At 42.3% G+C, this 23217-nt stretch overlaps 1 protein-coding gene across 1 annotated transcript in view; it reads right to left on the bottom strand.

Annotated features, from left to right (window-relative positions):
• Window positions 1–653: 653 nt before the first annotated feature.
• RFX7 (regulatory factor X7) overlaps window positions 654–23217 on the bottom strand; it is a 46279-nt gene continuing 23715 nt past the window's right edge. The window contains 8 exon segments of the mRNA XM_065641909.1: window positions 654–675; window positions 677–3945; window positions 4885–5180; window positions 7815–8022; window positions 8720–8804; window positions 11469–11585; window positions 17760–17882; window positions 18615–18697. Coding sequence (XP_065497981.1) covers window positions 654–675; window positions 677–3945; window positions 4885–5180; window positions 7815–8022; window positions 8720–8804; window positions 11469–11585; window positions 17760–17882; window positions 18615–18697 — 4203 coding nt within the window.

The following is a 23217-nucleotide window of genomic DNA, read 5'->3' as shown; positions in this document are numbered from 1 at the left end:
TCTCTTAAATAAAAAATTTAGTGCATCTTCCTTTTTCCTTGATCATTCCTGTTAGTTTTTCCTCTGTCTGCATTTTAGTAGAGATGTCAATGGCACCACTGCTACAGAGACTTCCCGCAGCTCCCGCTGAGCAGCGCTCACAACAGCTACACAACACTCGGGCACCTGCACGTCACCTGGGTCACCGGTACCCACTCCCCACCACCGACCTGGCTGCAGACACCCTGCATTCCACACCTCAACGACAAAGGTCAGTAAGGATCAGCTACGAAGAAGTAACAAGCAATACAAAGTACGGAAAGCCTACTAATGAGTTTAAATCCTCCCAAAGCCTCAGCCATAGCTGTCACTGCTGGCTGGCTGGCTGTTAACCACCTCTTTATTTGCTACAATAAGAAATGTCGAGTGGGAAACACTAGAAAATTCAAAGTTTAATACTGGCTCTTTGATAGCCCATCACCTTCAGAGATTTGTTTAAAATTGGTAAGACTGCATCTTCCCTGCTGAAGAATGAGCAACGGGTACAGCAAACTTTTTAAAAAATGCCACAATACATAGCAAGTGTTTCTGCTGCGGGAGGCACTTCCATTAAGACAAATACAATACGTCTGTCTTTTAGATACAGTGTGCTACATACATATTATAAAACAAGCTTAACCCAACATTTCAACAGCATTCCTTGCTCTCCATCCACTCAAAACCTGATGTAGTCATTGAGCTAATGGATTCATTGCAGATTTGTTGAAACAAGGGGTCGTTTTTTAATTCCTCCAGTGTAGCATCATCGTCTTGTCCCTGCTGACGACCTGGATCAAACAGTAGATTTGTGTCTAAAGTGTTCAGATCGTTAATGCTGCCTGAGAGCTCGGAAGACAACCTGATGTCGCTGGGAAAGACAGATGCAACGTTATTGAGATCTGATGCCACCTGATTCACCAGCTGCTGGTTTGTTGGCAGACTGTCCTCCCCTAAAAGGTCTTTTACAGTGCTGCTAAAATCTAATTGCTGCTCTCCGATGTCTGATTGTGCTTGGTTATCTCCAGAAGAAAAACTGATCTGATCGGTGCTGCTGTTTTTTGTGAGGTAATTTGGTGTTTGGAATTCATAAACTGAAGTGCTGGAATTGATCATATTTTGTGGGTTGGCACTAGGAAAAGCAGCGGATGTCTCCAAAATCTGAGTGAGATTCATCCTGGCTGTGTAATTTGAGGGCATGTTGTTCACTCCCAAACCTCTCACTGCATCATCGCTATCAGAATCAAGTTTGTTTAACAACACATTGGTGATTTTTTTAGTGTTTGTTTGTTTCTGAAGAGACGGGAAGGCCGTCTGCATCATCACAGTCAACGGGACTGACTGGCTTCTTTGTGCTATGTTATTGGCACTGGTGTCTGCATGGATATTAGCAAATACATTGTGAACCTCAGGAGTCACTGGACTTCCAAAAGGTGTCAGGTTAGAGCGTGGTATATTTGAAACAGGGTAGACAGTGCTTCCACTGAGATTACGCTGGCGATGGACAGCAGGGCTCACGCTCCGGCACCTCAGACTGTTGTTGAGAGAGGAACCAGTGCCTTTGCTGTCCAAAGGAGCAGGAACAGCAAAGCCCTCTTGCTTGGTGGTGCTACTCACAGGGGCTGCCTGGTGCTGCACCGGCGAAACCGGAGTCACGCGGCCAAAGTGAGTATCGTGGTGGCGCGGCTGAGACTGGTACGACTGGCCAGGAACGGCAAAAGCGTGAGGTTTCCTGAAGCGGTCTTCCACCAGCTCCTGATAGCTCGTCAGGATGCCGTGGTTTGCAACTGACGAATTGCTGACTCCACTGTAGCCATTATTCATCCACTCAAGCTTGGTTTTGTCAGGATGGGTAGCCATAGGCCGCTGCATCGGCTTCACGGGGCTACTGGATATAATGCTGGCATCGTGGTAAGCCATGCTGGAGCTGATGGGAGTAAACGCAAAGGGGTTTCGGCATTCCACGGGACTCGGAGGGACACTGCTGCTGCAGTTGGAATGCGGTGTACCGATGGGCGTATGCCGGCTGCTCCCTAGAGCACTGTCCACGGGAGTCGTCTGAGCCAGCCTCGAGCAAGGGCTCTCTCGCGACATGTTCTGAGACCCCGCAATCATTTCGGAGGTGGGTGTTGGAGTCGGGGTGGGGGTGGGAGTCGGGGTGGGGGTCGGGGTGGGCGTGTGAATCGGAGTGCTGTTGTTATGGATCGAATGGTAAAAGTGCACGCTGCTTGGATGAGATGACACGGGAGCTCCTTGAGCTGCAGTCTGGCTCTGAAGCGCCATTCCTAGACAACCACCATAAGGATGAGAATTATTCATGGACATCTGCTCCTCCATGAGCACCAGCTCCTCCACAATGCTGTCCTGGGTAAGGTCGTCATCAAATGAAAAGAAGTTTTCGTTTGACTGAGGGACTGTATGTTCAAACTCCTTCAGCTCAGACTGCAGAGGTAACTGATTTGAAGACTGTGCTTGTATCTGAGCCAAGGAGGAGTCCTGGATCTGGCTCTGTAACTGCTGGCTGTACACATCCTGCTGTATATCTTCGCAGTGCACTGGCTGCCACGCCGATTCCTGTAAGTCGCCGGAGTGCCCTGCAATCGCCATCACGCTGAGATCTTGCTGCTGCTCACAATTCACAGATGCAAAGTCGGAGGTTTTGGTGATATGGTGCCATGTACTTGGGTTAAAGCTGCCATCAGATTTTGAATCACTTTCTATGATAAACATGTTTCCTTCCAATTTTACTTTTATATCTGGAGATGGTACTGATACAGGCTGCTGTTCTAAAGTAGAATCACTGGTATTTAAATCGGTGCTCACGGGAAGGTCTGTTGCCAAGTTTGCTGCAGCTGCAGAAGGTACAGGTACTGTGCTGGGAACTTGAGCAAGTGTTGCTGTATTGTCACTGTCAGCTAATGATCCAACCTTCGGAGACTTCTTAACACCGTTTGCCTTTTGACCCTCCACAACATTACCAGCTGAAAGCTGCTCCACCAGTGGTTTCTTCACAGGTGGTACCTGGGAATCCTGAAGTGTAGAAGGTTGTCGCTTTCTTGGACTTTTAATGCATGTTTTGTCTTTAATCGTAGACTCACCAGTAGGAGGTGAACCCATGCTGGTGCTGGACAAGTTTTGATTGGCAACTGAGAGCTTTAGAGTGCTTTGATTATTGCCTACTGAAGAAACTGGCAGGATCTCATTAGATTGTGTTTTATATTTGGTCCCTGCTTCTTCAGCTCCCTGATCACAGCCCTTAACTGGTTTTACCTCCACAACATCATCAGCTGAAACCTTCGAGTTTGCAACCTCAAAATTAATTAGTTGAGCAGAAGGCAGGTCAGCGGTTGCCTTTATGGACTTAGACACCTCAGAGCTCTCTTGGCCCTGTACTGAGTTCTCATCCAGCAATACTTCTGGTTCCATTTTGATCTTGACTGCAGGCGTAGCTACAACAGTGCTGGGCTTGGATCCTGGAGACTGAAGTGAAACAGCAGATCCATTTTTGATCTGTGGGCCAGTCCTCCCTTCTTCCACTGCTCCTGCACTGCTGCTAGCTGAAGGTGTCTGCTTGACGGGCACACTACTGCCGCTTGGGGCTAGAGATATTGCTGTCATTTTTACCACATTTAAAGAATTCACGTGTGGAGCTGGCACAACGGTCTTGATTGGGCTACTGGTAAAGAGCACTGTCGTGGGAGAGCGGATGGTGAGAGCACTGGTATTTGCTGGCTTCGGTAAGATCTGTGGGTAGCGATGCCGGGCAGAGCGGTCACCGACTGGGCTGGCAGGAACGTTCTGGGGAGTCTTTGGTGACTGTTTGACTGATTGCATGTGCTGGGTGACCACCTGAACGTTGAGCGGCAGGACCTTGCTATCAGATGATCCCATAGGACTTGGAGATGTCACCAACTGCCTGGTCCTTGGCACCTGTCGAGAGAAAAAGTGTGGTGATGAAGCAAGGAAGTCCCCAACGTCCACAGACCACTTCATCCCCAAGCATTTCAAAGGTGAAGGACAACACAGCTCAATACACCAAAGCTAGTTAAGTGTCAGTTTGAAACAAAACAAGCTCTTCAACTATCTACAAGACTATTTCTATTTGTCTGCCTAAGGACTGATAGATAGATATGTGGCCTCAGTTTTTAAGGCATGAGGCACTGGTCTAGGCACTACTCTGCTCTTCTGCTAATGAAAGGGTCATTCTCATACAATCCTTTACCACATGGGACAAAAAGACAGACATACAAAGGTTAAAGAGGAAAGGATGTGATCAAAACACTGCTCATCGTTAATGTTTCAAAAGTGAGTTAAATACAAACCCACTATCAGGCAGAAATATTGGCTTACCTGTTGAAGTGGACAATACAACTAACACCTTAGAAACAAATTATCTCCCCACCCCAGTTTTGTATGGCCTGAAAGACAAAGATGTTCCATGCTACCGACATTCATCCAAAACCGAAATTGCTGCTGCTGCTAAATGTGCTGGGCCAATGAAATGCAATTTAGATTCTATAACAGGGGCTCAGTGACCCACACAACTGGTGTCAGCTCTCCCGTCTGGTTAAACTTCATCTCAAGGGCAATTATTCCCAATATAACCTTCATTATTGCTAGCTGAAATCCCACTGACAATGACTTCAAAGATGAACTCAGCGTATGCTCTGTGATCAGTATTCTGCTGCCTCTGTATCGATTCTGTAACTCACGTGGTATAACACAGTCACTGGGACAGAGAAGCATCAAGGGACTCGATCCTTTGAATGGAAACAGTTTTTCTATCCCACTGACACCACTGATTAGTTACTGTCAATTTGAAACCCTTTTATAAGGTGGTTTCTCTAAAGAATTGCTGGAGAACATTACCGGTATTGGGCTGGGGACAGCTGCCACAACAATGCCAATAGGTGGAGGAGACAGAATTGCAGGACTTCCATTAGATATACTGGTCACACCGTTGGTTGAGGTGCTTTCTGTTTTCTTTGCCGGAGACTCTCCTGGCAAAGGAGACTGCAGTTTCTGTTCTTGCTGCTTCTTCTGAATCTTACGCTGCAGCTGCTGCTTGGCATCAACAGGAGATGGCAGAGTTTTCACTTGTGGTTGAAAGGAATTACTTTCAGCAGTAGGTATAAAAGCTGAGGGCTGGGGGATCCCTTTTATTCCTGAATGCAAAAGAAGAACAAATTATTACCACGCATACCCTGTCTGCTGTAGTGCCACTTCTGTATCTAACCACACAGAATTCATGGTAGGCATCTCCACAACTATCCTGGGACTATGTCCTCCATGAGGTCCTCCCATCCGCTTCATGCTCAAATCTATTCAGTGTTTCAATTTATGTGCATATCTGTGGCAAAAACTATCAGTTAGACAAGCTGGCATTAGCTGCTACAATACTATGTACTGGCATCGTTTCTAGTCGTCTCAAATTGCAACTTTTGCGTCAACAAAATCTGAAAACGAACGCATTTCATTTAACTGACAGTAGAGGGCAGTGCATGTTTTAGATAAACCTTTAAAATTCATCATCTACTATGTTTTTGTTTTGTTGTCAATGTCTAAGGAAGCTTTTAAAATGAAAAATCTTTCTAGAAAGCTGTGGGTCTGCGTCACACAGGAGCAGCTCTGAGCAGATGATATCATCTAATGGCCAAGGCATTAACCACAATGTGTACATCAGAAAGGATCACCACCTGTGTGTGTGATTCAAGGCTAATGGTGAAACAAGGGCAAGAAGAGACGCGTTCAGGGAAAAAGGAAAAAAAAAAAAAAGGAGGAGGAAAAAGGTGAAAAAACAATGGAAATTAGAATGGAAGAATGTTGTTTCTGGCGATAATGCCTTTGGTGATCATAAGCAAGTGGTGCTTCCAGAGAGAACAACAGGGGGTTAAGTCTCATCTGTGCAGCTGCTACCAATTTCCCTTACAAAAATCACATCACATTTATGATCTTTTTCTAATAACAGTCAAGAGGATTAGCAGGGCCTACAGTGACCAACTAACCCAGTTGATCTGCTCATCTAAAAATGCTTTAACACTGTTTCATTTACACTTTGCTCACAGTTTTTAAAATAACTCTTAAAAATTAATCAACACCATTTTAGGGCAAGTATTTGTTTTTTGATACCCAGTACACGCTTAGGAACTGTGGTCTGGGAGCCCACCCTCTCAGCAGCAGTCTGCATGTACCATGGGAGCTCGAACATCCCAACATGTCTCCACTTTCACAATTCCTTCTTCACAGAGGAGTGAAATGCCCAAATATATTGCAATTACTGGAAAAGAAGTCATCTATGTGGGCCGAATACTGAAGGATTCAAGGAATTCAAGAATTCAAGGAATCGAGGCCAAATACACATAATATTTATGAGAAAAAAAAATTTCAACAAATTTTTGAGGGTAAAATTTTGCTTTTTCCTCAGTTAATGCTCAGTTAAGACACTGTAGTTCCTTGTGATAAAGAGGAATGGGAATATTTTATTTGCCATTCCAGAAAGAACCTCTCCTGAAAAGACTATCCAAGCCGTAGAGGCATGCACTGGAAACAAGTGCCCTTTTCCTTAAGGAAACCATCTTCTCTTGAAGGAAGGACGGTGGAGGAGCTGCACGAGTTGAAGAGCTGTCCATATACCCAGCGTTCCTTCCAGCAGCACGGTAAGCAGAACCAATGAAGCCAAGCGACAACAGGTAAAAGAGGGACAAAACCTGCCACTGCCACCCGTCAATTCCAAGTTGCAACAAAGGAAAGAGAGCTGGAAGGAGAAGGAGCGTGGTGCAAAAGGGCATCACCCCAACCTACAGCCCTGACTACCAGTTTCCATTTCAAATCGCCTGTCTCAAGTCAAGAGATTTGCCTCGATCCAAATGCACATTGCTTGACAGTCCTGGGCAGGACTTGCCAGAGGGAAGTCTGGGGGGCACGTTGTGCACTTGCACTTCCCTCCTCATCCTTCATTTTCATAATTTACTTCATTCACATCCACAAAAAAAAAATTTAAATGATTGATTGATTTTGACCATGAAGAGGGAAACAAAGAACACAAAAGAAGATGAAAAACCACATCCAACGTAGTCTTTCCTACAGACTGTATAAAACAGGAGTTCATCTCGTGCAGCCAACTACAAAATAACTCTTCTTTTTAACTCAATCCCTAATGAAGGTTTGAAGTTGAGTGATGGAATCTCAGTCAAACAACTGCCCCCAGAGGAGGCTCCTCCTGTCCCTCTCAATGCCCGTCAAGCCCTTATTTCTAATGTGATCAATAATAACAGCAGCTGACTTGCTTGGACTACCGGACATTGATCAAATATCTGAGGAGAATTTGCATCTGACATATCAGAAATGCCTACACAAAAATCTTCTCCAGAGAAAATTAAGACAGACGATTGTTTCCAAATTAGGGCAAGTTATCAGACAGAAACACAGCTACACCAGCAGTTTGCCTATAAACCAGCACTGTACTGGCACCAAACTCCTGAGCTAGCAAAGTACATAAATTCAGCACAATTACTCACATGCCCTGAAGTGCTTTAAAAGACCAGAGTCCTCACTGGAGGAACAGGAGAAACACAAACTAAACCTGAGACCACTGCTTATTTTCAGATCTCTTTACCTAGACTCCCAACAAGAAAAGTAATTTGCAGCAATGTGGATTAAAATAACAAATGCATGCTCAACACCCAGAGTCAGTGCTTAAAGTTTGCCCTGAAGAGGAGCGCTTCCTCGAACCGAGATGTTATTACTCTTCAAAAAAAGATCCCTTATGTAATCCACTCAGCATTAAGTTGTCTCATTACCTGCTGGTGCCCCTGCCATTACTGTTAAAGCTGCCATTGACTTGGTACCGATATAGTGACTTTTTACAAGGAAACGAGCCAATTCCAAGACCGTATCAAAAGGCTGGCTCAGCACTTTCTGGGCCCATTCACAAACAAGCCGGCAGGCCGCAGAGACGACTTCCTCATCAGCGCTTTGCAGCTGCCCAGCCGGCTCTGCCCCGTCCAACTAAAAACAAACAAACAGCAGAGGAAAGGTTACTTTAATTATTAAGGGTCACTAAGGCTTGAAAACAACAATTGAGAGCAAAGGATGATCAGAAACACAAAAAGTTCAGTAACTATGTTCACAGATTTTCATTAAATTGGGAGAATGAAATCATAACATCATTCAACAGGAAATGTCTTAAAGTTCATCTACTGGTTGTTTCCAAAGGCATTATATGGAGCTGACATTTCTGGGAGAAATTCTCTGAAAAAATCCTAATATCTGGACCACCACCAATTGATGCTCCTTGCAGCCAGAGTCTTGTCAACTCAGCAGGCACTGTTTAGCAGGAACTGCTTCTTTCACCAGGGTTCCTCTTCCCTGTCATTGTGGTTGTGTGTGTTTATTTTTTCTTTTAACACAGTAAAACCGCAACAGAATCAGAATTGAAGAGATATAGTTTGTGGGTGGCAACACTGTGAAAGTCTGCTTCACCTCCTAAATTAGATTTTAAATAGCACTGCAATTTGTTCTGAACTTTACAGGAAAATATGAAACAATGATTCAGAATATAAGTATCATAAAGTAAAAAAAAAAAAAAAATCTTAAAAACTGCACAGCCCTTTGCATTGTTTTGAAAACTTCAGACAGAAAAACAACATGATAAATGTTGATTTGCAGAAATATTTATATAAAAATAAGCAAGTATATATCATACCCCATCTCCAGTTTTATGGAAGTCAAGGTTGGGCAGTGTTGGCATATGCACAAAAGCCTTCTTCCGCAGTCCACTGTAGCAATATGTGAACAAGAATTAAGGTCTAAATTGTCTCTGCTTGTTAACTGGGCGATAGGAGGGAAGGGCAGTAATTCCTCTGATACCCTTCATAAGCTTTCTAAGCAAACTCATCAACAGATCTAATAATTACTGTCATTAACACAGTCTCATAGGCAGCCAGAATCAAAAGCCTATAAATGGCTGTGCTCTTGGGCAGGTGGTTGGGCTTTTCCATCCATGCAGCGGATCAAATGATGCTGGGCATTGAACTTCTCCAACAGTGTGATGAATTTCATTTGATGACTCAGAAGAACCACTAAGCCACACCGAGTAGCTTCAATTAGCTACTCAATATTTAAATCATTAACATAAATTTGGACTAAACTCTCTTCCTGAACCAGGCCTAAAATGAGATGGAAAACGCATTTCCAAAAGTTAATTGCTATTAAAAAATGTGTTCCCAAATTTCAGTTTTACATTATTATGAGTTCTTAATTTTTGCCTCTTTTTGCTATATTTCCTTCTCCTAAGGGACTTCTACGAACTGAAGAAGTTCCCCACGATGACAAGATAAATTTACTGCTGAGCACATTTCTTCCTAAGATTCCACACTGGTTTTGTGGATCTCTCCCCCGCCATGACAATAATTATTCTGTAAAAATAGGGACACGAATATCTAGATTTGTTCTTACATTGATCTCATCAAATCAGTACACAAAAAACTCTGTACACAAAAAAATACTCTCTCCATTACTCTTACTCACTTGTTTATAGGTCTAAAAATAAGATCAGCTTTTTTTTTTTCCACTCCACAGCATTACTCTGGGAGTTCACATAGAGTGTCTCTTCTCTGTGACACACAAATCCTTTTCAGGATCACTAATTTTTCACATTCTGTAAATATGTCTGTAGTTCTCTTTCCTAGACCATGGAGTTCGTATTGCTTGCATTAACCTGGATGGAACATGAACACAGTAAAATAAATGCAAGGAGGCTAGGTATTTAGGTAAGTGTGAGATAAGGCCACTTTTAAAAAATTCTTAATTAGAAGCTTGGGAAAACCAAATGGAAAGAAATCTCCTGGGTCAAGCTACAAGTATATCATACAATTTCTTCCTTAAAACTCCTTGAGCTCTATCCAGAACATCACTACTAAGTTTTGGACTCCACTGCAAGATAATCCAATATTATTTTATGAAACAATTTAACTGACACATAACTCCTCCATTTACTGCTACATGGAAGGTTTTTTCCTCTATGGAAGACAAATAATTCTGGGCTGCCCACTAGCACTTAATTCTCTCTGTAAGTGCATGATCAAGTGAGACCTTGGCAAAGGCCAGTATTACAGTGAGTCCATATAATTACGGATAGTTCTTCTGAGTGGTTTTTAATTAGAGCCTACAAGCACCATGATGCCTTTGGCCTTTTAATGCTCTCCCTCCCTTGCTTACTGCAATGGCTTAGCCACACATCAGAATGGAGCAAGAGCTGACCCTGGCAGGATGCAGCAGATATTACATTACTTCGTGATGGTTTCTAAGGATTCTCAAGGGAAGATGTAATTCTCAACTTGGAAAAGACAAAATTCTTGCTGATGAAAAAACAACTTTGAAAATCACTAATAGACTTTTTTTTTCTAGTGGACCACCTCAGCATGCTAAACTCTAGACATACTACAGCTGAGTCTCAGAAAAATCTCAGAAAAGGTTGCATCCTTGTAGCCTTTAGACTTGATTATCGCATTTCTTTCCTAGCAGAACTTCTTGCCCCTATACTGAAGCAGCAGAACCACCAGCAGTATGAACGGACTCTTTTGCAGAGACTTTGCCCCAAATTCTTCACTGTGGCTGCCTGTTAATTGGTAAACTAATCTGTCCTAAGATCTATGTATAGTTCTGCCTGTAGCAATTATGTCTAATTACACTATGACAACATCATTTTTAAAAATCCTTTAACACTTGTATTGAGTTACAATTGAATAGGGTAGTGGCTTTGCACACCCTCTGGCATGGCCTATTTCTCTAACACAGGGAAGGAGGGAAGCAAGTGGATTCCAACTTTGGGCACAGAAAACAAGACTGCAGTCAAGAGAGGCAGCGCTCCCCATCCTAGAAGCTTTTGCTCTGGATTGTCTTTCCTGCTCCAGGAGGTCTGCACCACGCAGTGAAGGAAGCCACCTGCCCCCTCTGATGGGAGAACAAGCCTCAGATTCTGCCTTCCCCAAGTCTGAAGTCAGCTTTTCTGACAACTGCCCAGTCCCCTCTTCTCCTTCCAGCAATACCAATGGTCAAGGAGGGGCAGTTTTATGAACTATCTGTAGCACAGCTTAAGAAGGACCTTTGGCTTTACAACTAACTTTTAAAAAGTTACTGGTGTGCACAAGTATACTATAAAAGCAAGTTCCTTTATTCTAATATCTCCCTTTGCACTAAATGATAAAGTTTCTTTGACTCCTCATTGCTGTAACAACTAAGCATCAGAACCGAAATTTAGGTACTTGTTTCCAAAGTTGTATCTTGCAACCTAACACTACTGCAGTTAATAATTTTTAAAGAATGCTGGGAAAGTGTCTGCATTTTTTAATTTAACGTTACTTCTACACTTAGCCGGTAGTTAAGCCATAACGACGGACGTTCTCCAGGTAAGTGCAGAAGAAGTTACTGAGAAGCGTTCTAGCAAAGGATATTTTGATTTGCCTCTTGTGCCTAGACGACGGGCCTTCATATTTGGAAAGACATTTTTCATGATCTTTCCAAAGTCAGCAGCACTTAATGGGTGGTAGCCAAGATTGTCACAATAGCTCCTGCAACAAAGAGAAAGAAAGCGTGAATGGAATCCAAGTCAATACAAGAGGCCAGTCTACTTGCTAGACTCCGTCAAAGGTTTTCAAATGAAAACACTTATACCCACCTATATTTAGAACCACATTTAACATTCATGAAGCTATCCACAACGAATTGAATGCAATAAAAAATGTATAAACAGAGCTATTAATACCATAGGTTTTGCCTTGTTTTCTACTGAGTTCAAAGACAAGTCATGTGGAGACATAACATGTAGTGGCATTATCTAGAGCACAGTTAAGATTTACTCCATAACTTAGTTTGAAGCATATGTTTCAATTCACTTATTTTAGGACATAATAAAATCAGAGACATTGTTCTAGCCAGAAGTATAGCTTGAGCATGGTAAGGCTTGAAGTCCTGCAGGAATATTTGAAAAGCAGTAGGTAAGACATTTGTCAGTGTCCAGAGAAAGACTCTGCCTACACAAACTCAATTTAATAAAGCTTAACGGAACTGAATTTAATAAACCATACCTTCCCAGAGAACCAGCTTCACCCTTATAGGTGCAACATAAACACGTACTGAAGACCTAATCCTCTTACCACTGTATCGCTACTGAACTAGGAGAGCTGCTTAATTATAGACATCCTTATATTTGTTAACAGTCCTAAATTAACTGAGATTTCAACTGCCTCTGAAAATGTACATCTTCATGCAACTGAGTATACAACCTGATGATATAGAGGAATAAAGCAACAAAAGGTAATTGGTTTGCCAAATTTACTTATTCTAGTAAAACGGCCACTTTTACCTGTCTTCATTTCTCAAACACAGCAGAAGGAATTTTGTTTCATCATCTATTCAGATGTTTCAACATCTGAGATATTTAAGAAATATCACCTTAAGGCAGAAAACAAGAATCTTTGATTTTGCTGCAAAACATAAATGTTCCAGAAAATCACAAACATGTGAAAGCAGAGAGAAAAGTAGGCACTGCTCTGGAAGGTTTACCTACACAGCAAGTGCTTAAGGCTGCACAAAGATATGAATGCTACATTGCCTTTTGTTCAAGAGTCTTGCAGTATTTCACAGCTGTTAATGCGTTACGGCCCAAAACATAACAATAAAGCATTCTCATTCAGATTTCCTACAGCACAGTGTCAGCCCCAGATAGCAACCACCTCCTTTCCCACGAGAAGTCCTACCAGCAGCACGCACACAACCTGCCTCTGAAAAGAAGAGGTGGCTGTACACAGTCCTGTGTGGGCATCAGCAACTCAGAAGAAACACAATAACTTTGTACACCACGTTGCCTGCTACTCCAACCAAGTACATTATGCAAACAAAGCTCTGCTCATAAAGGAACAAAGAAAGAAAAGAAAGAAAGAGCAGCACTCCTGAGACAGAAGTTTCATTCCCAGCATCACCTAGTAAAAACTGTAACAATTAACAATGGCATTTGCATCCAAATGGGCCAGTCAAAATGTCTTCTCTGAAAACTGCAGCTCTAAAGAAAACAGTATATATTTCTTAAGATACTTCCACTGATATTCTCTGTAAACATACTAGTTATTACAGAGCAAGTATCTGCTGCTTTTACCTTGGCTGTACATAGGTATCCTCCACTTGGAAAGCAGCACCACAAATGCAAAGATTTTGATAATGGTAAACAGCAAGTTTTATGCTATTTGGCTCTGACATTTCCCTGCAGAGCTTGTGGCACCCGCATCCCCCAGCTACTGGGCCACTCCATCCAAACCAGGAGATGTTGCCTGCAAGCTGGCGTGCAGTCAGCCGTTAGTCTGGTTTCTATACGGGACATCACAAAAGTCTTTATGCAATTTATATACTAACATATTTCATTTCAATGCACGTCAGTCATAGAATCTAGATTCTGGATGTGAACCTCTGAAGTTAACACAAAGGAATACTTCTACCTTGCTGCGCCCTCTTAGGAATCAGATATTGCTTTATGTGTAATAGAGAGATCTCTGTGCGCCTTTTTTTTTTTCCGTGCATCTTGTCAGGCTCCAATGGATTTTAACTTTACTCTCAAAATTCCTAAAAGGTGGGTCTTCATTGCTTACTGATACTGATCACAAGACTTGAAGTCTCAACTAGCATGCAAAGGAGGGCTCCTGGAATTTCTCTGCCATTGTTGGCAGTATCTTTGACTAAGACTCAACGTCAGCAAAGCAGATTTTAAAAAACCCAGACAAAGAAACAAAAAACCCACAGCAAAACAACAGGATTAAGGACCTGTCAATCAATCAACATTAAAATTATTCCCTATCTAAGAGAAAATAACTAAATAAAAAAGCAGACAAAAAAATCAGTTCCTCCAGTCTGGCACATTTGTTTCAAGACAATTACTTGCTAGCAGGAAAACACACTGTTACGTGGTCCCCTCGTCTCCATACTGGCAGCTCCTGCAAGCTTGTGATTTATGAGCTATTATTATTATTATTATCATGTAATTTCGGTTTTCAGACAGATCATCCCATATGGCCCCTCCTCCTCCTGGCTCGGCAGAGAAGCCTCCACGTCCTTCTGTGGTCTCTCATTGACTTGACAACACGTATCAGGAGTCTCTTCCCTGAAGCTCTTCTCTCTGCTACTTGCACTCTTGGCACATTGCTGAGCCCAGGAGCTGGTTTGCTTATTTGAAGGGTGGGTGGGAGACAGATGGGGGGAGGGAAGGTCTACGCAGAGATAAGAATGACAACGGGCACGCGGTTGTTCATGTTCCTTTGTACAGAGCTCCCCTACATAAGAAGAAAAGGCCTTTTCTTTTTTTCTTAAGATCTTTGAATTAAATGTACTGGAGACATAACACACACTAGAAGTGCACCTGAATTAAACCACAAAAAAGATTAACAAAAAGCCAATGAAGACAGTCAGGCTACGCAGCTCAGCTTACATAGCTTCCTAGGCAGAAAAACCATTATGAATAGCAAATGATAAAGAATCTGTTGCATGAAATGACACAAACATCTTGGCTTATCCAATCCAGAAAAGCAACTGGTCTCTAAAAATGGGTTAGAGTGAAGAACCTTAGGAAAAGGTAGGTTCTCATTAAATGGACAAAAAATGCTGGCACAGAAATGAGGCCTAAAAATCAGGTAGGGTGGAAAACAGATGTCTGAAAACCATCAGAGAAATGAAACTACAGGTCAGACTCCCAAGGCTAGCAGTGGAGGCGGGAAACAACTGCTTTCAATGGAGTTTGATTGGCTTTTAAAAGGAATACATAGGTAGTTGCTTATGACAGAGGACTGGATTTTACAACACAATAGGTCCCACCCTGTTCCTATCAGGGAGTTCTATACAAAAACATGGGTTAAGTTCCATCAAACAAGATCAGTACCTATCTTGTGTCTGTTTCACATGGTATTCCTATACCTACTGCCCTCTTCTGTGGTAGGTTCCAAATAGTCTTCTAACTTGCTAGTTAACATCCTTAACACTTGGTGCATGTAATCTATGCATCAGGTGGCATCAACAGGCCCATCAGCCAGTAAAGCAAAGATCAGTGATTTACAAACTGAAGGAAAGAGATACAGGCTGACTCAAAGACCTCCTAGTCTATATTAAGCATATCAATTCAATCTTCAGAGCACCAAACTTAAATATGAATTACTTTCTTTCCTTGTGTCACTAGCAGAAGCAAAATAAGAGGACCCAAGTGTTTAATGAAGGCTCAACAAATCATTTTGTGGGCAAATAGGGATTTTGTCTGCATAAGTACTGCAGAACTGCACTTAGACTCAAAACACTAATTCTCTGCACTCAGCTAAATCTACACCTGGCTGCCTCCAGAAGGGTGTCTACTAACAGGGAGAAGATACCCAAGTAAAACCAACTTGCAAGAAAACATTGGAAGTATTTGATGGGAAGCAGCATCTACTCTCTGCACGCTAGATAACACCGTAGAGAGCTCCGCATGAATTCCCGTATTTTCCAGGCTGTATCCCCAAACAGCTCCCAGAGGCAGCTGGCATAAGAACCACGTGTGCCCAACAGAAACACAGCTTCTTACAGCCCAGCGTATTCTGTCAGTGCAGCAGCGCAGCACCAACCAGAGGTGAACCAGCTCTCGTGCCTTCTTTCTGAAATTCAGCTGCAAGCACTCAACCTTCCCAACTGCTACTGCCTTATGATGGATTTTTCATTTATTGTATCCCTTTCAAAGGAAGATGAATCAATTCATTTTAATCCACTTAGAGATGTGAATTCACAATTAAATTGAAGAGCAAGGAAACAGAAAAAAGAGCCACCGTGTTGAATGAGCGCAGCGAGAAAAGGCTACTGAAAGGTAGAGGAGCTGGAACACTATTGACACTTCTCAATGGTTGACTAGGGTGGAGTGCAAGCTTCTGACTTTTCCCTCTTCACAGAAGGAAAAAAAAGAAAAAACCCACAATCAAACCCACACACAGGAAAGGTGATGCAGAAGCCCAGCAGTTTTGCAAGATTTATTTTGAGTAAAATTTAAAGTAGGAATTGAGATGCTGGTATGACATGGCACTCTTCTAAAGCCTCATAACTTTGATTTAGATGCGCAGAGTGCATAGGCTTGCTCGCTGTGCACTCGTGCAATATCTGTCTTTGCACACAGAGGAGAGAAATGGTAACTTGTTAATATGGCAAAGTGAGTTTTGAGAGGTTTTAACACTCTTAGGCAAAGAAAAATGACTTATCGAGACTCTCTTATCTATTTATATGCCTGTTCCCCACCTCCCACTCCAAGACTACTCTTCCTTTGGTGTGCAAGAATAACTCACGAAAATATTCAAAGAAACGGAATGTTTTAAAAACAGAACAGATGCTTTCAAAGGAGAACAGATTCCAAACATTTGATATTTTCCTGAATATTTGCTTACCACCCTTATTTTGTTAGGGAAAAAAAATACAATACACAAATACTTGATGCAGCTACATACAAAAGCCATCCAAATTTCACACTCCACAATCTGTAGATGATGATTTTTCCGGGCATCTGCAGCTTGGCACAGCATGGAAGCCAAGCAGATTTGTTGCTGAAGCAGGCCATAAATTATTTAATAAGAAATATATTTAAGAATAACGCTCCCATCTCTCTCCCGCACAGCAGCTGCCGCTGTTGCTGTGTCTGCGCGAGCGGCTGCTGCCCGGGGATTGGCCACCCCAGCACGTCTGTGCATTGGCTGCACTTCTCGGCTGCGTCACCGCTCCAGTCGGTGGCGAGATCTCAGAAATAGGTGTGTGCATGTTTATCAACCCCAGGCAAGCGAATGCCATCATGTTTCAGTTCAGTCACAGTAAAAAAACTTGACCAGAAAGCGTTAATTAAAAGCAGGTATTCGCAGAAGGCAACCCTGCAATAACCATTACTAAGGGCTGAATCCTGTAGGCGCTTAGGAGGTGAAGGGACTCAGCTCGCTGCAAATTATTGCAGTTGTTCAGATTATGGAAATATTCATACTAGATCATAAATCTGTTATTCATCTTCAGGCAACTGGGCTGAGGATGATTTTTTTTTTTCCCCTGTGGGGAATGTTCTGTAAATGAATTCAAATCCAACTTCCAGACAGCTCCCTCTCCCTTGCTGCTAATCGCTTTCTCGTTACATGGTAGCTTTGACACTTGACAACACAGGCTTACAGTGGCCTTGGTTACTGCATATTCAGATATATTGTGCCTCTGTAGAAATCAGGTTTGCTGCAGAAAGGTCCAATATTTATGCATTATTCTGGAAAGAAAGGTGTGATGGGCTAGATCTTATGTGCAAAATAGCTGCATTTCCAGGAGGAACAATTAAGCCCCTCATCCTTGTTAAGGCAGTCATATACATATGTATTTACAAGCGGACAAAAACATACTCTAAGGTAGTAAATGGTGCTTTTTATCTGTGCCACTCTGTCCACAAAACAAAACCAATATTCATACAGATATTTAGCTGTTAAGAAATACTTGTATCTTTCCTTCAGCGTATGTAATGCACAATTTAAACACCACAGTCTTATCTTCAGTTGCAGAAATAACTGATACAGTTTGCCTCACTGTAGCTAGTATGTTCTCATGTACATCAGTACATAAGGCCTTGTTCTGCTATAGGCACTTGTACATCAGTGGAGCACCAGTATACGGCCAGTGTCAAAGAACTACACTTGCTAAAGCCATATGTACAGATCCAGTTGGGAAGCACTCACTTGTATTCATCATAAACCTCCTGCTTGGGAAGGGATGTCTCGGGGTGCTCTTCCAAGGTATTCCGTATCCACGAGAAGGCGTGCATCTGCTGGGCACGGCTGGACGACACGGAGATCTGATCGCTAGGGGAAGAAGAACGAGTGCCGGTGAAGAGTTCGCTCCATAGCTCCTCCTCAGTTACAAGACTTAGTAATTGTCTGCCTACACAGGTGGAGAGACACCAGAGACAACGAGGGCCACTACCTCACACATTTAGCTCTTCCTTGAGGCCTGGGCAGCAGTTATTGCCCTCTTTCATCTACAATTTGCCAAAACTCCACACTCCAGTTCTTGACTGATTTACAGACATGAGCAGACAGTGATGGGCAAGAGTTCGCCCCCTTGCTTACGGGCGGCCCTGAGTGCTTCCTGCAGGCACCTGTCTGCCTATAACCACCTGACTGGGAACACACACTAACTCTGACGTTGTGATCTGCAGGCTGCTTTTCCAGACCTTCTTTTGTCAAACAAATGTTACCAGAAATACCAACGGTTCCTTCATTCCCCCACCATTACATTTGTGCTGCTGTATTATCACTTCCTACATAAAAAGCAAAGGAACAATCACACTTAGGCTGCAAAACACTTTCTCTGATGACTCTTGTATTTTAAGAGTTTTATATTTACAAGCTATTCATGCACAAAAAGTACAAAACTTTTAAAAAAGCTATCTTCAGGAAAATAAGAGTCCTTAATGTATAAAAAAGGCTGCTTCTGCTACCAATCACATTATGTGAATGGTTCCTCAGCAGTTAAGTGCCACAGAAGTAAGTTTTCAGTACTAACTGCTCACATTTGCACACTCACACATGTACCTTTTGTCTCCATTGCTGGGACCCGAAGGCAGCTGAAGGTAGAGGTAGAGTTTCTCTAGGTCTGTAAACTTCTCAACGTCTTGCTAGATAAAAAAGGTGTTTTGGTTAAAAAGAAAAGGGTGGGGGGAGGCAGAGAGAGAAAAAGCAAACAATAAGAGTTGAGCTCGACAGCTAAAAACTGTCATCCAACAGTGTATTCCTAAATAATATAAACAAGACAATATTTGCTTATGTGAAATAATGTGACTGTGAGCACTCTGGCACTAGAAACGTGACTTTCTATTTTGTTGGCACACCATCACAAATTAGAAATCACTGGTCACCATTTCAAAATTCACATGCAACAAAAGCCGAATCTGGAAAAAACATCAGTAATAGATCACTTCTGTAACCAGACATGTAACATGAAAGCTTTATCTTCTCAGAGCACATACGGAGCACCTCTGAGAATGCAGTATCAAAAACTAGCTATGCTGTAATAACGCAGGATGTCAGACCTGATCCTGCGATCCACTATATATATTAATAGTTAAGCATCACAGATTTCAATGAAGACATTTAAAAATCTCTCTATATACATATGTATTTTTTTTGTTGTTTCCTTTGGAAATTAGACTTATTGAACAGGTACTGAAGACAAGCTGTCCAGTTAACATGAATCTCAGTGATGCTGGACTTGTCCTCCAGAGGATACCGGCTGAGGATCAGACACAAGCGGGGCGTTTACCTGGTCTATGCAAATAGTGATTGCTACATACAAACTCAAAGCCTCCCATGACGCCCGTTCAAGTCAGAATACAGATTTTGGATTACAGTTAATTCTCTTTTCCTTTACTGGTGTCTTACTGCCAACGTAAGCTTTTCCAAAAGGAAAAGACGAGAGCGGGACTGACAGGGAGTGGGACCTGGCTGTTTACTTCAGCTACGAGTGAATAAAGAGCCAGGAAACTACACACCTAAACTTCATTTTAGCCAGGGCTCCCTACCTGCCCCAGTCCCGTCCAGATCCACCTCACTTGAGCTGGCCCAGAATGGAGAGCAGCACTGTGGGGGTGAGCTCCCACCTCCGCCCGCTGGCTTTGCGCCCAGCACAGGGTCCCCCCAGACGCTGGGCAAGGGCCGGCGGGACCCGCGGCGCAGGGAGGCGCTGGGAGGGCGCAGGGGCTCTCTGACCCCCCGCGCACACCCACCGCAAACCCGCTGCTCGGAACTGGGCCACCAGCAACGCGACAGACGCTCTCAGAGCCAAGAGAAACACTTCCAGCGGCAGCCAGGTAACAGACACTGGATTTGCTGCTTTTATAAGCTGCAGCAAACCACAACATTTGTTGGTTTTTTGGTTGTTTTTTTTCCTCTGACAAACTCCTGAAATTTGCTGATACCAATTTCTGTGTGGCTCTACAGCAGTGGTGCTCAGATCACCAATATCTTAATTTCCTAATGGGTGGATTTTGTCAAATTCTCAGTTCTTCCTTTCCTGCATAAATCACACCGTTTGGACTGGTGCGTTTTCCTTTAACAAACCCACTACTGAAAAGATGAATCTTCTTCAAAGAAAGAATTTACAGAAACTTAATCATTAATTTATGAAAAAATAGAAATTTAACAACTGCAAGAACATTTGCACTTGTTTATTAGATCTCTTCTTCGAGAAACTTAGTTGCTTTTTGTTTTAAACGGCAAATGCCAAAAGTACCATTCCAAAGGACATGGTTTGGATGAGATTCCCTTGCATAGTAAGTGCTAATCTGTGCAGCAAAAGCATCCCAGGCAAAACAAAACCAAAAATTCCCGATGACTCTGACACTGAGGTGGAAGACAATCTCTCACTTCCAAATCTGATGTGCCAGAGTGCAGCACAAAGGGCAAGGTTTTAGAAGCAACATTAAACCTTTCATCAAAAAATACTGAAGTAACCTCAGTGCCCACAGCAGTTGAAGCAACTTGTGCTGTGTCCTGGCAGAAGAAAGGGGCTGTGGGGAAGGGCCCTACCTGAGCTGTGGAGGCTGCTACACAGGCCCCGTCTGTCAAGTTCTCTAATTAAAAAACAAACCAAAAACCAGCGATGTAAGCGTAGAGAAAAAAATTGGCCCCAGGCAGCACTTTCCGCACAGCTCCTCCGGCTGTGGGGCAGCCCCAGGGCAGCACCACCTCCTCCAAACTGGAGTTAACTGCAGGCAGGAGTCACAGGCAGCTCACAGATGTAATCCTACCTGGGTGATAATTAGATAAACCTAAGCTTATTAGATGAGACTGAATCTATTTAGAGAAAATCGTCTTAAAACTGAAGAAGTGGCAGCAAAGGGATGGAGTGTGACAGTCAGTGCAAGCGGATTCAGGAAACATCACGTTTCATTTAGTTTAAAAATTTGTGAAACGTTATGTTTTGTATAAACAGTATAAACTGTTTTTCCAAACATTTCTAAAACTCTCAAAACTTGGTTTACAACCTCAGTAAATACAATCTCTTCAACCTCAGCTGACATCCACCAGTTCTCAGTGCTAAAGATCTGGTGAAATCAGCAACAACTCTGCTACTGCAACCGTTCAAAGTATCAAAACGTTCAAATTTCTTAATGCAATCAGAAAAGCATTTGGGAAAGCGGAGGAACATTTCAGCTGGGCTGCTGACTACTGACCAAGAAGAAAAAGATTCATTCAATCCTGAGTTTTTCTTCGTGCTAAATTGGATGTATATGGAAATGAAAAGAAATAAACACACAAAATATACTCTAAACTTTCTCCACTACCATCCCCCAAATAGGTCAATAGTCTGGAAAAAAATAGGTCAACAGAGCGGAAAAGAGTCACAGCATCAAAAGGAAGATTGCAATACTGGCATTGTCTTGGACACATTCCCCTTTGCGCAGCCCATTAAAGCTCATGCTACAGTAGTTTTAAACCCATACAGAATGCAAAATACCTGGGGAATTCTCTTCTGGTAGTTAAAAGGATCTAAGTAAACATTTTGCTTGAAGTTTCCTGACCTTGATTGACTGGTTCTATCATATCAAATGAAGACCGTCTAGTTCTCCAAAGGCTATTTATAAAGGGTATTTCTTGAAGTTGCATTAGGAAAATGCATAAGCATGCCAAACTGCTTGCAGGAGTGAGGTGGAAAGCTGTCAGAAAGCACCACCTCTGTCACTCTTGGTTTTCACACATTTATCTCCTGTAACTGGAACCACATCAAATGAAGGAAGATTCAGTGAAGATGGGGAGCAAGCAGCATTCATACTTATTTTCACAACTCTGCTTCAATTTAGCCAAAAAGATACATCAAGTACTCCAAATATCTGAGCAATCTTATATTCTGAGACAGAAAAACTAAAGACAAAGAATTAGAAACCTCAAGTTACAGCTATGCAGAGACTTTCAGTAACATACAAAGGAGCAGAAGTCTCTGATATTTTTGTTCTGACAGTTACCAAATACAGTTTGCTTAAGAAATGCACAAAACACGTAGCAAACAAATTAAACCAGAGCTCCATTTATATTTGCATTATCAGTGGCCACATAGATCTGCTCCAAAACAATCTGTGCTTTTGCTGCCTAAGAAAGAGAAAAAGGATCTCTTGGGAAGAAAAGCAACTTTTTTTCACTCTAACAGGCATTTTGATTGAGCGAATAAACAGCTCTAAAATAAAAGCCAAAATGTGGTTGTTTATGGTTTTGTTGAGGGGTGGGGTTTTTTTGTGGTTTGTTTTGGGGGTTTTTGTGGTTTTGTTTGTTTTGGTTTGGTTTTCGTTTTTTAATGAAAATAGCAGGTTTTGACATTTGGTTCCATTCTTAGAGACACTAACTTTTCACTGAAACTTTTTGCAGCACAAAGAGACAAAGATCAGTTCAACACAGAATGTCGTTAAGGACTTAACCTATATTTTAGGAAACAGGAGTTTATTCATGTTCCTGCTTGAACCAGAGAACACAGAGATTGGAACATGAGTCTCCAGAATCACAAAATCCCATTTAAGGTTTCCTGACCTTGGTGGATTGGTTCTCTCTATCTGGTTTTATCAGACTGCTGATCTACTGTCAGGTCACAAACGTTAGCGAAGTTTAATCCTAAAGTTGTCAAAAGGGATTACCATGGGAAAAGTCCAGGGAATGTGCTTCTGGATTGTTTTAAAGAAGAAAATATTTAGTCAGGCCAAACTTTAAATAAGATAGAGGAAGAATATACTAAGGAACAATTAGTAGAGTTACAACTTCTCTAATGAACACAGTGAAAAACGGCATTCAAATTTGAACTATTTCGTATTTCCACAGTGAAGGCAGAATTACAGGTTATTTCTGTCCTTGTGTTCCAGTGAAGGGGAGCTGAAGGCCAGAGGCACTGCTGCAAGCTTTTTGCAAGACTACTATTTTAAAGAGCAGGGACTGATCTTCATATTTCCACATTTTGAGTATTTATAGATTACTACACTGCAATCGAAGTAAAAAAGGCTATGCCAATGGCAATGTAACTTGCACCTACTGGCAGACTGGTTCTAAAACTTGTCATACTTCAGCAGAACAAACATCTATTATTTAACAACCGGGCTAAGAATAGCAAAGTAGTCAAGCAATCATCTCCCCACTTCATGAATAGAGAAACAAGAAG

The sequence above is a fragment of the Caloenas nicobarica genome, chromosome 10 (assembly GCF_036013445.1).
Source record: "Caloenas nicobarica isolate bCalNic1 chromosome 10, bCalNic1.hap1, whole genome shotgun sequence".
Classification (NCBI taxonomy): domain Eukaryota; kingdom Metazoa; phylum Chordata; class Aves; order Columbiformes; family Columbidae; genus Caloenas; species Caloenas nicobarica.
This window is presented reverse-complemented; position numbering and strand designations above follow the sequence as displayed.